Source organism: Aotus nancymaae, unplaced genomic scaffold, assembly GCF_030222135.1.
Source record: "Aotus nancymaae isolate 86718 unplaced genomic scaffold, 86718_ANA_hifiasm-v0.15.2.pri h1tg000025l, whole genome shotgun sequence".
NCBI classification, from domain to species: domain Eukaryota; kingdom Metazoa; phylum Chordata; class Mammalia; order Primates; family Aotidae; genus Aotus; species Aotus nancymaae.
The window spans coordinates 17,302,614-17,316,653 of record NW_026988438.1 but is presented as its reverse complement, the minus strand read 5'-3'; the positions used below and the strand labels follow the sequence as shown (position 1 = coordinate 17,316,653).

The window sequence follows — 14,040 nt, the reverse complement described above, 5'->3', positions numbered from 1 at the left end:
ATTTGTTGAACAGAAGCCCTAGATGGATGAGAAAAAAGATCTTTTGCTACACATGATCTCGAGTCAAGAAAGGTAAAATCACAATCCAATTTGTAGAAGTTTCTAGGCATTCCTTTTCAATGCATTTCTGTTTAAAAAGGAAAAGGATGACACAACCAAACAATGTCAACCACACAATGGGGAAATTCCAGGATCACTAAGAAAACACCATTATCCTAAGTCACACATTTTCATTTAATGCTGGTTACCACACAGGAGAGACTAAGAACTGCTGTTTCCCCACCCAATAGCACAACCCATCTGGGAAAAGCATGGGCAGAACATTTATGATCTAACCGTATCACATCTTGGACTCACATTTAACCCTTTGGAGAATTAGTCTAAAGAGTAGTCCGCCCAGAGATACAGGGATAACTGTTTTGGAAGAAATTTTTACGACGCTGTTTGAATTTGGGCATCAGCATTCAAACTCCTTAGACCACCAGGAGTCATTCTTGTTACAAAACTTTAACAAAGAGAAACTGCGAGTATAATTGGCAAAAATATTCTGATGTTTTTGCATCTTCTTAAAGTGATTGACACTAGGCTCCACCCACAAAATTCTGATTATCACACCGCATCCTCATTCTCCAGTCTCACTCACTCTTTCAAAAATTCCCCAACTGCATGGCCAGGAAAAATATGCGGGGGATAGCGGGGCATGTCTCAGGTTGGCTTATTCTGTCCCTAAAACGCACCCACCTCCCCCGGACCCTCCTTCAGGGTGGGCTGGGAAAAAACACTTCTAAGTTGTACAGCTGCGGGGAAGCCTGTGCACGTCATGTTTTCTGACTCGTCTTTCTGCTCGCCGTCTGGCAAGGTCGCCGGCTCTGGCTCGCGGCTCTATCGACAAAACTTAACTCTCACGCTGCAAGATCAATGGGTTACGCCGGACCTCCCCAGTCGCCCTCTGCCCCAAACCTTTCTGGGCCTGAGGATTCCCGGCTCGGCCCTCCCCGCCCGCGGCTAGGGCGCAGCTCCCTGGCTCACCTGACCACGTTGGGGTGCTCGAAGGTCTCCAGGTGCCTCAGCACCGCCACCTCGCGGATGGTGGAGAGCGGCATGCCCTCCTCGCCGGTCTGCACCCGCACGCGCTTCAACGCCACGAAACGGCCTCCGTTCTTCAAGTCTCGGGCCTTGAACACCTTCCCATAGGCGCCCTCCCCGATCTCCGCCACGCATTCGTACTGCTGGTCCGCGCGGCTCAGGCCGTCCTTCTCCATGCCGCCTGGACGCCGCCTGGCGCGGCGCCGCTGGGACGGGTGGGGGTGCGCTCAACTAGCTGGCGGCTGCCGCTCGTCTCCTCCGGGGCTCCCCGGAGCTCGGTCTCGCTTTCTTTGCCCCCTGCCGGCTCAGGCGCTTGGGCTCTGGGGCTCTCGAGGCTGCGGAGGCTGGATGGAGCGACCTCCCCGCGAGGCTGGCGCAACCCTGGAGCCGCCGCCGCGAAACTCCGCCTGCAGAGTCGCCGCCGCCGCCGCCGCCGCCGCCGAAGCGAGCCGATCCCTCCTCTTTCCTTTCTGAAGCGAAGTCCTCAGCACAGACAGAGACGATTACATAGCATCTGTCCAAGCGCGTCTCAGTCCAGAATCATTGCACCTAAAGGAGGAGACGGGAGGATAAGAAGAAAGTGCAATCAGACAGCCCAGAAGCCTTCCTCGGGGTTTCTCCAGACTCCCCTCCTCCTCCTTCACGAAGCCTCCATCGCTACCCTTCGCGCGCTCCTGCCCTCTCCCAAGCCGCGTAATCCTTCCTGGTTCCTCCGAGAAAAGCGAAGTTACTTTTCTTTCCCTGCAGGGCTGAAGCCGTCTTCGCGCAGAGAGGTTGCAGGGGCCCCTCGGGGATGAGCGCGCGGCGCGGGACGCAGTGGAACGGGAGGGGGCGTGCCGAGCAGCCCAGAGTGTGCCGGGAGCGCGGGGGAGGGGAGGCGCCGGGCACGTCAATGTCACGGCTTAATATTTATCCCTATATCATTGTGTTGCGCTGCTACCCTCCCCACCTCCTGAGGCCTGAACGTGCAGGGAGAGGGGGTCCAGGGGTGCCGGAGGGCGTTCAGGGGTCGCGCACAGCTGGAGCGGAAGGACTGTGGGTCCATCCGTGTGGGGCCGCAGAATGCGGGTGGGGGCTCCCAGGACCCTGTAACCCGATGCTGGGAGTGTTGGAGAAGGGGTGGTCAGACATCTGCTCAAAAATTGCTTCCTTTCTTTCTACTTTCAGTTTTTCTACGAGGAGACATTTAAAAACGACTTGCACACACAAGTGGTCTTTTTGGGGTAAAGGAGTCCCAGTTGGAAACGGAATTCTCTCTGCGACTGAGAGGACCTCCCTGGTGGAAACCTTGGGAAGACCAGCCATCTGGTCCGGGAGGGTTGGGGCTACTCGGGGGTGGGCGAGCGAGAGGCCCTGGGGGAGGGGAGACCCCGTCACCCACGGGATCCCAAGGGTGGGAGAAAGGGATGTTCGCCGCACTTTCGCTTGTCGTCTCTTAAAAGATAACTTCAGGAAGAGGGTAGCATAATCGCGCCTGGTCCTGAAGTTTTAAGCTGATATCGACCTGAGCAAAACTCAACCTCCCTTTCAAAGGGTGGGGGGTGGGGGGTTAAATCCTGCGCCTCCAGGGGTGAGACAGAAGGTCTGTGCCTTCGGGGCTCGGACTCGCAAACCTCTTCCCACTCCTAGGACCTCCCGGCTGTAGGTAGCGGAGGTGGCGGCCCCATTCCCCCTCCGGCTAAAGGCCAGGTCCAGTCTGCAGCCGGACGCCCCCGGAGCCCTGTGCACAACAAAGCGCTGGAGAAGGGTACCCTAACCTTTCCTCCCCATTCAGCAGCGATCTGGGACTAGGGGGCCTCCCTCCCCCACGGCCGCTGCGGCCTCGTCAGTACTTTCGCCATGCCGGCCGCGTGTCCAGAATTCCCCGGGGTACCTCGGAATTACCTGTCCCGCAACTGCTGGCCCGCTCGCCTTTTGCCAGGAATTAAACAAACAGCGCGACCCCGCAGTGGGCGGGTGGACCGGACCTCGGCGAGAACAGAGATTCTGGCACTCACTCCATTCAGAACTTAAAATCCGAGGAAAGAGCCCCCAGTGACTGCCCGGGGCCTGAGCCAGGTCGAGGGCCACACAGGTAGCCGAGGAGCCGCCGCTGGCCGCCCAACCAGCCTCTCCTCCGTCCCCCCCATCCCCCTCCCGCTCGAGTCTAGCCCCGGGCTCCGCAGCGAAGGAAGCGTCGAGGACGTCCCACCCCCGCAGGGAACTGTGCCTGCTGCCCCCGCAGGGCCCCGCACGGCCCCGGCTCTCCCCCCATTCGCCCCCCAGAAGGTCGGCTTCGGCGGAGAGAAACGGGAGCAGCAATGCCTTTTCCCCCTCTCTCCTCCACTTTTTTTTGTTGTTGTTGTTGCTTTCCCACGCTGGCTGAATGTGACTTGACCCCATTTCAAAAAAGTTTGACATAGTGCTTCAACATTTCCGCATTCCTCCACGACTACAAAGGCTGCAGCCGCCTCCTTCTGCTTTCTGTCTCTGCTCTCTGTCTTCACACTCAATGAAATCCTTCATGCGCCTCTCCTGAAGCCTGCCAAGCACCACAAGGGTCGCCACCAGCACAGCGACAAGAGGCCACACCGGGGACCGCGACTCCCGCGTGTGCGCACACGCAGATGCGCCCATGTGCACACGGTCAGGCGCGCTGCGGGTACCAGGGTTGCTCACCGCGGGGCGTGTGTTTAACTCCAACATTTTAAATTATAAAAGGAAACTTGGAAACTAAAGCAAACGTGCGTCTTTGCGGGGCTCCAAGCCTGGGCACTGGCCGGTTGCGTGCACTCTTCTGTGCATAACACGCCCGCAGGAAGCCTGCGTTAACATTTATCTCGTGGAAGGGAAGGTGGAGCCCACAGCCACACCTCAGTGAGCTGGAGGGGGAGCTTTGGTGGGGGAAATATGAGGGATAGAAGCACATTTTCCAGCATGGAGTCCCCAGAGGCAGTGCATTTTAAACCCTAAATGTGAATTATTATGTGAGTGTCCGAGTAGAGTTCCAGTTCCGTTGGAGAAACTGGATGAGGAGTGTTCTGCGTGGGTGTGTGTGCGCACGGATACGTGAAAGCAGGATCTCGGTGTCGTGGGTGTCCCTACCATGGGATCTCCCCTTTCGTCAAGAGATTCCTCTAGCTTCCCAAAACTGGCCCCCATAACCAACCCCGTCTCAGTTCGTAAGGGGTTAACCAAAGCCGATTCCAGGGAAACACAGTTTCCCCCCCCAACCCCCCCCGCCACCCTCCATTTACCCCCACCCACAGTTCTGCCTCGGACCCGGGCCAATCCCTCAGATCTCCCCCGGGACCCCCCACCCCGCAGCCCACCCACCCGAGCGCACAGCTCCTCACCTGAGGGGCCCAGTCGCATCGGGCCTCCCGAGGGGGCTGCGAGTGTCAGTCGGCTCTCCGCACGTGTCCACGGCCTGGCGGAGCAGGTATTCAGACTGGGGAAGGAGTTACCAGCACTCTCTCCGGCGAGGGGGTGGGCACAGCGGCGGAGGGCGGAGGGACGGCGGAGGGCGCCGCCCGCGCTGCTCGCTGGGGGCGGACGGGGCCGCGGGGCTCCGGCCGGCGCTGGGGGCCCCAGCCGGGGAGGCAGCGTGGGAGACCGCGCGGGGGAGGCGGGGACCCGCGAAGCTAGCTCTGCCGGAGAGCCACCCCTCGGCGGGGCTGGGGGCTCGTGGCGCAGAGGCAAGCTTGTGTGCAAATTAAAGCCTTCCGGAGAAAGGGGAGGCGGCCGAGCCCCGGCAGTGCTCCGAGCTCCGGGCTCCCCAGCTCCGGTCTCCGCGTCGGGGGCTAGAAGGGCGCGGGGCGGGGGCGGGGGAGTTAAATGAAAATTTCCGGCTTTCACTGAAACTGGAGTAGGGGGATCCCGCGACTAAAATAACCGGCGTTAGTAGAGTGGGGACGTGTCGGGAGTCGGCGGAGTTTCCAAACCCAGGGTCTCCAAGAGTTGGGGTTTTGACAGGGCGAAGTGGGGGTTATCATCACTGTGTGACGTGGACGGATGGGAAAAACAGAAAACAACCAACAATAATTATGAGGGGGCCGATGGGGGTGGTAAATACCAATACTTTCCAAGAAACTGAAAAATCAGACCAAAAAATAACTCTTATTTAAAAAAAAAAAAGTTTGGCAGGATGCCTTACAGAAAAGAAATACTAATCTGTCCAAGCACTTTTCACTTTCAGCATTAGCTTCATTTGTTTTGTTTTCCTTCGCTTCCTTTCGGCCTCACAAAGCCCTATATTTTCCTTTTAGAGGATATGGTTTGGAAATTGTCAGGCACTCTTATGGTTAACGATCTACTTGAATGGGCTGGCGGGTTCACAATTATTAAGTGGTTAGTAACTGCTGAGGGTTCACTAACGTATTTCAGAGGAGCTAAAAACTAAAATTTAGTGCAAATAATAGAACTGCAGATAGTAGATACATACACACAAAGAGGAGTGCTCAGTTTAAATGCATTATTGGAATTATGAAATTTGAAACCTTGTAAGAATGTATACTCTACCTGCTGAGAAACCCTTGAATACAATTATTTTAGGTGAAAATGAGATTTTGGACCAAAAAAGTCTTTAAAACTTTCTACAGTGGAGTAAAAGAAAACTTGAAATAGCTGTCTTTTTGGAAAGAATTTAGTATTCTCCAAAATCTATATCTGTAGAATACTTGAAACACTTTAAGACATCTAAAAGCAAAACTTTTCACAAAATTATTTACTTCAGTTCTTTGTAGAAAAATTAAAACCCGGCAAAATTCTGTTTGAGTTGGAAATACTACTTCTATAAATCTTTTGACTTTAAAACCATGTTATTAATCTCACAGTAAATCAAAATTTTGCCTTTATAAAATTGATTCTATATTACAGTGTGAGGTAAGGCTAGGGAAATAAAAATTGATGCATTTCCAGTAGCACATATTTTGCAATGCATTATAATACTTTTTTCCTAAAAAATAAAAGTGAATAATTGTATGTCTTTAAGCTTAAGATAAGTCATAAGATACATTTTGTGTTAAGAGCATATCTTCTAAAATAAGATCCAGTTTTCTGAACAAAATTTGCGTTTGAAAAGCTATCTATAATCTCACATACCTTATAAATTGAAGAAAGCAAATCATTAGATTTTATATTTACATAAAATATTGGATCACTAGAAATCACTAATTAGACTTTAAGCCAGACACACAAATGGGTATCCTCCATTTTGGTACTTGTTCACACTTATTTGCTTTTTAAAACAAGATTTACTTGCTGGTAATTAACATGTTTATATAATCCAGAAATAATTGCCAGTAAATAGGAACCAGCACATCATGACTAGAATTTATTTGAATAAACCATTTATTTAAAAAATAGTAAGCTACAAATGTCTTTGAAATTAACAGAGAAGTGTCTTTTCCGCACTGGGTTGAATTTTTAATTACTGAATTTGACAACAACCATTGTTAGATCAGAAATTCCATGATTTAGGTTACTAGATGATTTGGGCAATGTAAAAAACAATGAAACTTTAATTTTATATGTTAATACTGAGTGTTAACTCTCTGTCCTTTTTTCCTGTTATTGCTATCTTTTATGTTAATTTATTATTGTTCACTCTTCCTGGTTATGGTTCACATTAAATCCCAGTTGGTTAAAGCTTCAGACCCAAGGAGGTTTTACAATTGATTGTATAAAATTAGTAAATACCAGATTATTTTTGTTTATGGATAACTTCTGCTGTGGGTAACAGGTTATCATAACAAAATTTGTTCAAAGTTTATGAACTGTGAACCAAATTCCAACTTCTTTGTTTAGGAGTCTTCTGAGAATGAATATATAGAACTCTAGAATAATGACGCCAACCAGTATTTTCACACCACATATCAGATATTCTAAAGTTGCAAATCATCTTACAGGTATTTAAAAATTAGAATTCATGGACTTATTTCCAAATATGGTGGTGTAACTTACACTGAAAGACTTATTAGTGTCACATAAGGAATGTGTTTCATGTGTGAGCATTTATATATCAAATATCTGTAAAGTCTTGTTTTCACTTAAACAAACATAAAATTTTAAATTCTGATCTATAATTTTTAACCTTGTTAAGGAAATGAGTAATTTATTTAAAAATAATAATTGCATGATGTACACCTAAGTCTAATTCATTTCTGATTTATATTGGTTATTTGAGTTTATAAAATACATTTTTCAGAAACTCAGAAATGAGATATTGCCATAACCTCCTATACATTTCAAAAAACATTTCTAGTTTAGCTTTGAAACAAGTTACCCTACTTTTTAACCTGATTTGTGTTTGTGTAAATGTTATCTTTATTGAGTAATTATGAAAAACTATAATTTAAACAGAAATAGGATAATATAAATGCAGTGCTTGCATTCTTCTCCCCCTTCTCAGGCATTTCCAAGATGTTTTCTTGGGTTTTCCCCTAAACTATATTATTGAAAGTTTGTTAAATATCTTAGGAAAAGTTAATTGTATTATCAGCTTTTTGCTTTGTAAAATTCTGAGCTTTAAATGATTTTTAAAACTCAGTCTTCTATTTAAATTATTTCTGTCAATTTGGAAATGACCTGGATTTTTCTCTTTTTATTGTTTCATGTGATCTATTGGATTGCATATGGGCAGTGAAACTTGAAATGATTTTGCCATGAGAGGAAAAAATATATATAAACTAGTAGCTTATGCCATTTAAGCAGGAAAAAAAACCCAAAACATTACTATCTTTTGGAACATTCTGCTTCCATTGGTTCTACTACTCTATAATTTTCCTTGTGCAACATGTCTGTACTATGTTCATATTTGTATAATTGCCATCGTCTTTTAAAAATTTTCCCTTTTGATAGACACCCGTATCTTCTTTTTCCTTTGTGTGTGTGTGTGTGAATACCTGTATGTTCTTGGCATATTGTTATGACATGTTTGAAACATGTTCTTAAGATCATTTCATCATCTATATTAGAATTCTGAGTAATCAGAAAAATAACTATGGAAATATACTTACAAAAGAATGTGATAATCACATTGAAATACCTATATTTTCTTTCTATTTACAGTGACCTGTAATTTTCACTGGCTTCTAACATTTCTTTTCTGAGATAATACTTGCATCTCAGCTGCACACATGGCCTAAAAATTGTGTTGCCATAGCTGCTTTTGGTTGAGCTAAAAGGTGTGTACATGCTAGATCACTCAGTTGGAGCAGCGAAGGTATAATACGGTGGGGGTGAACGATGATAAAGTGGGATCTTGGAGGTAGGAGGAGGAACAAAGAAGGCACTCAGGGAGAAACTTCTGTGAATGGCCTGGCAGCAAGGACAAGTGAAGGAAGCACATGCTGAGGTTGTGGGGCTGAGGGATGTAGCTTTAGTGCTAGAGGTACGGCGTAGCCAGGCAACCCGATTCTTTCAGAATGAATGGCCTTCTGTGTCTATCCTATTATGCAATTAAATTTGTCTTATTAAATGAAGTTATATACTGTTTATGATCTATATTCACATGTAAATCTATTTTATGTTGTCTTATTCTGGATTTCTCCTGAAAATAACATAGAATGGAATTCTTTGCAGAATTATTTGAATGCCTAGAAGAAAATATATCATGACATAGGTCTGTGGATCAAACATTTTACCATAAATTGAAGCAAGGTTCTGATTGCTAAACCTTGTTATAAATTTGTTCAAAATTACTCGCCTCTTTGCATCCCCAGTACCTAGCACAATAACTGGCAAGCATTTGACGTCTAATAAATGTTTGTCTATAGAAAACTTGACTTTACATCCTTTAGACCCTCTTCTTTGGGACTACTTCTTTCTATTTCCTTCAGAGAATACATTAGAATAATTTTGTAGATAATCTTAGCAAAGTATTTAAAGTTTAAGGATCTATGTGCCAATTTCAGGACCTCAGCAATGTGTTTTCTCTACCTACAGTTCTTTACCTTTTTAGCCCTCTTCTCTAAGTCCTATCACCCTTGCAACGCTCAGCTCTTCCATAAAACCTTTGAAATTCCCTCAGCTGGAAGACATCCTCCTTTCCTCTAACTCCTTGAGGCAATTTGCTTTCTATCTTACTGAGCCACCCCGAGTCCCCCCAGAGCATCCAGCAGATGGGTTGCAGACATCAGAGTCCTATCCTCCCACATTACTCTTGTTTTCCCTTAACAATCCTCCAACTCCTGGTTGTGCCCTCTGGCCCTAGTAAGTGGTCAATGAATGCAGCAATGGTTCTTGTCCCCTTCTGGGAGTGTTGCTGAGCCAAGCAGGCACAGAACAGACTGGAACACCGTGACATAACTAGAATAACATTTGAAAGTTAATGACTGGTGTTCCATGTTGCTTAAACAGGAAAGCCAGGTCATCCTGCTACTTGGGGTAAATTTGGTATGTTTTTTCTCGTGTTGCCGTTATTAGTCATTTAAAACATTTTTGTCTGAAAGAAAATGTGTTTAGGTACATTTCTAGATTTGTTTGAAAGACAAACTTCTAAAATCTTGGCTGAAGAAAATGTGTTTAGATAAATATCTCTGTTGCCTCAAAATTCCAATTAAATATATTTTATTTAAAAAGAACAAATACTAGACTTTGAGGTAGATACTACAGAGCCCAGAGTTTGGAAAGATTGCTAATTTTGTTTGTCAATATCCTTAATATCTATGTGACTATGTCCTAAAAGATAGAATCCTTGATTTCTAAGCCAGAAGACTTGTATTTTCATTCCCAGTTCATTCTCTCTCGGTACTTACTATTCATTGCATCCTCGCTGACCAGTCATTTAATTCTTCTGACCTTCAGTGTCTATTCCTATTAAATGGGTTTTCTTATCATTCAGAAAGATATTATAAAACAGTCTGGAGAGAGACAACAAACAATTTTATCTTCACAAGAGAAGCTACGAAGATAAAATGGAGGTTGCTATTCTGAGTATTGAAAGACCTGAAATTTAAACTGGAGTTGGCCACAAACTACCTGTATGACCTTGGGCAACACACTAAGCCTCTGGGCTTTAAGGTCCTCATCAATAAATGAGATGATTGGACTGGATGATTTCTGTAGCTGCCACAGCTTGGAAATGCTGTAGTTCTGAGCAGCGTGACATGCCAGGTGCCATAATTACAGAACTGGTTTTATAAACCTCCTAAACAAGAGTAATATGGGAGTATAGGACTCTGATGTCTGCAACCCAGAGAGGTATCTGGATTTCAAATGTGGATTATATTAGTTCTCTCTAACTTAACCCTGTAGGTTTTTAAGACTGAATAGAAATGAAGACTTCTAGAAAAACATTAGGGAAATTCACTAGTGTTTCCATTAGAGATGGGGAGGTAGGACCTAGACTTTAATCATTTGGCCAAAACTAAAAGTGACAAATTAATCAACCCTCATTAATAAAAATGTGATAAATAAATTACAATAGTATTCATAAAACCAGGATATCCAAGATTAGAAATGTTGGGCTGTCACAGAAATTCTTCAAAGGTGTCGTGAAGCTTATCTGTAAACTATTAAAAACGTCAGTGCCAGTTGGACTCCAGTGAGACAGTGGGAAGGTGGGGGTGGGAGGGTCAAAGGCAATATACTGTGAATTTGAAAGGTTCCAGCATATTTCTCCAGTTATTGATTAAAAGCCATTATTAAAATGTGAGTAGAGGAATAGCTGTTCTCTCTGTGTTCTTATTTTCCACAACATCAGACCATATGCATTGTTTGAAGGTCCTCTCTAGATGTTCAGGGAAGGGAAATATAGGCAGTTAGGACCAGACAGTCATGGAATAAAAGTCTGGCTTTATTATGACCTTAGGCTGTTCTTAAGCTTTCAGATCACCAATTTCCCTTATCCCTAAAGTAGGGGTACTATAATCTGCCACATTAGGCTGGTATGAGGATTAAATAAATGCCTGCTATATGCATTTTGCATGTAATGGACATTTAATAAATATTTGTGTACAGTCAATATCCTTTTCACAAAATCATATTTTCCATTTTTTTTCTCTTTCAGGAGAAAACTATCCTTTAACAGACATGTCTTTCTTTTTAACTGGAGTGAAAATCCACTTATTGCAGAAGAGCAACCCAAGAAACAGCACATCCGAGATTATCTTGGGCCTTGACAAAAACCATAGCTGACCCTAGGTATGTGAGGAATGGAGGAGAGGGTGGATTTTCTCATCGGAGACCTCTGCGTCTTGTTCAGATCTTATCTCAGTACTGCTGAATCTCCTTATTCTGTTCTTGCTGTTTTTCTTACCCTTTTCCCTCCATGTAGTTCTGTTTTTCCTTTTCTTACCGCTTCGATGTGGTGCAGTGACCACCCCATAATGTCCCTTAAATCTATACCCCATATATTTGCTGGTATTTTTCTTTAAAACCCCATAATTTTCTGCCTTATTGCAAGAGGTCCCTCATTGGTTACTCTTCCGTAGTCACTATGTCCTCTTCCATTTCTGTTGAAGTGCTGAGTGTCCCCATGTTTGTCACTGATATGGTTTGGCTGTGTCCCCACCCAAATCTCATCTTGAATTGTAATCCCCATGTATCAAGAGAGGGAGGTGACTGGATCATGGGGTGGTTCCCCCATGCTGTTCTTGTGATACTGAGTTCTCACAAGATTTTATGGGTTTATAAGGCAGTTTTCCCTGCTCTTGCTTGCTCTCTCCCTGGCCGCCTTTTGGAGAAGGTGCCTGTTTCCCCTTCCGCCAAGATTGTAAGTTTCCTGAAGCTTCCCCAGCCATGTGGAACTGTGAGTCAATTAAAATCCTTTGTTTATAAATTACCCAGTCTTGGGTAGGATCTTTGTAGCAATGTGAAAACGGACTAATACAATCACCATATCAGTCTCTTCCCTACCACTTGCCTTATCTTTTCGGCTTAGCATGACATTGCATTTCCTACCCCATACTCTCTTTCTAAAGACACTCAAGGGGAGCTACCTACCACACTTGTCCCCATGCATTTTTTTTTTTAACCTCCCACGGATATTTCCACAGTTCCTTGGCTTCTTGGACTTCGATATGCAAATGTTACCTTGTCAGCCATTTTTCTCACAGCTTTCTTATCCTTATCCATAGGCCATCAGGTACCTTGACCACATGGTTCCTGTGCTTTTCTTCTCCACTGACTCCTACTAAGAGAGGCTATAAAAATGTATATAGGACTATATGCCTGGGACTATAAAGGATGATGGACTGACTCAAAGGTAGGAGGGGCTGAGGACTTTCTTTATATCTGAGTCCTAGTCCAGCATCCTCGAGCAGTAAGTATAGGTTGAATGAAAGATATAAGAAACACAGGTGCCATCAGAAAATTTTCCACCTCAGAAGTCACCTGGTACGCACTTCTACGCCACATCTTACTTATCGGTTGTTTTTTTTTTTTTTTGAGACATATTCTCGCTGTGTCGCCAGCCTGGAATGCAGTGGTGCCATCTCAGTTCACTCCAACCTCCGCCTCCTGGTTCAAGTGATTCTCCTGCCTCAGCCTCTGAGTAGCTGGGATTACAGACATGCACCACCATGCCCAGCTAATTTTTTTTATTTTTAGTAGAGACAGGATTTCACCATATTGGCCAGGATGGTCTCGATTTCTTGACCTTGTGATCTGCCCACCTCGGCCTCCCAAAGTGCTGGGATTACAGGCGTGAGCCACCACGCCTGGTTACTTCCCTGTTTTCTTATCATGGATTCTATATTATCTCCTTTGAGGATGAATTCTTAGGCATGGCTGGTAAAAATCTTCATTTTTATTGTTCCAATACCCTCAGTCTCCATCTTTGGGTTGCACCATCATGACCTCCCTCAAAAGAAGCATAGAGAGTGGTGGATGGGAAGCTCAGGAAGCTAAATCAGTCTGACCCGCCTGGGTCTACGTATGTCAAAAAGAGTCATGAAATCCAGGCAGGGAAACTTAAACCTGATTACTGGGCAGAAAACACAATTGATTTAAGATCTTCAAGCAGAAAGGGTAGCTCTTGGAGCAGTGATAGGACAAAAGCTTCGCAAAAAAAGATGACTTGGCAGTCACAGGTGCAGGAGGTGGGAGTCCGAGAAGCCAATCTTCAGGATCCTACAAGTGGTGAAAAGACCCCGGGTGATAGTCTAGGAAAGAGGGGAAAGAAAGAATGTCTACCAGAGAGAATTTGAAGTAAACATTTGACAGGGTTTGGTTAATAAGACAAACAATAATGAGAAGAGTGAACACGTATACAGCCTGCCAGGATACCGCGAAGCACTTTATATAATTTGCCCATTTAAACCCAATTATCTCCATTTTGCAGACAATGAAACTGAAGCATAGGACCGAACTCCTTATTAGGTTTTGGGTTTGAGGTATTAAAAAAAAATGGTGCATCTCACAAGAGATAAAAGAAAGACGGCAAAAGAAGATGCCTTGATGAAGGTTTTGAATTTGAGATGGCAGCCAAAAAAAATATCTAGTAGCACAGGGAGTAGAGAACTTTTTATCTTTGCCTAGCTCTGCCTCAAAATAACACCCAGACCTGCCGTCCTGGAGAAACCCACTGCTGTTTCCAGATGACATTCTACTTTTCTTCTTTTCTGTCTGTGGGGCCAGCTTCATGGGTCCTTCAGTGTAGCACAGGCCCTAGACCTGGTATAATTTCTGCTCCTTCATCTTAATAATTTTTGAATTAGGTGTCCCGCATTTTCATTTTGTACTGGGTCATGCAAATTATGTACTCAGTGCTGCTTACCCGATAGAAGCTCTGGGGTGGACATTCCAGGTGTGGACATTCATTTTACAGTTCCAGGTTCCTTCACCTTCAAGGGATGTTTGCTCCTTTGTCTCTTTCATGAAATTGTTCTTTCCAGCACCGTCACTGATGCAGTCAGATGCAGATTTTCTTAGTTGTTAGGCTCTGCACTTCTAACACTGGTTTTCAATATTTTCTCAAAATTTTCTTCTCTCATTAGCTGTCATGACAAACGACTGCTGCCACTTCTTGAT

At 45.0% G+C, this 14,040-nt stretch overlaps 1 protein-coding gene and 1 long non-coding RNA gene across 6 annotated transcripts in view; one reads left to right on the top strand and one right to left on the bottom strand.

Annotated features, from left to right (window-relative positions):
* Positions 1-4,517, bottom strand: part of CDK6 (cyclin dependent kinase 6) — a 239,880-nt gene extending 235,363 nt beyond the window's left edge. For 2 of the 5 annotated variants that reach the window (XR_010344042.1, XR_010344043.1), the window contains exon 1: positions 1,030-1,262. Coding sequence is in view for 3 of the 5 variants with exons in the window: in XM_012450814.2 (XP_012306237.1) it covers positions 1,030-1,262 (233 nt within the window). In the remaining 2 variants the exon portion in view is untranslated. Of the gene's footprint in view, positions 1-1,029; positions 1,636-1,747; positions 1,765-2,970; positions 3,053-4,421 lie in introns of those variants that run through there. The other 3 variants (XM_012450814.2, XM_012450815.3, XM_012450816.2) reach the window with 3 other exon arrangements.
* Positions 4,427-14,040, top strand: part of LOC135276514 (uncharacterized) — a 31,673-nt gene continuing 22,059 nt past the window's right edge. The window contains exons 1-2 of the long non-coding RNA XR_010344044.1: positions 4,427-4,507; positions 11,078-11,211. This is a non-coding gene — a long non-coding RNA (uncharacterized LOC135276514). The remainder of the gene's footprint in view (positions 4,508-11,077; positions 11,212-14,040) is intronic.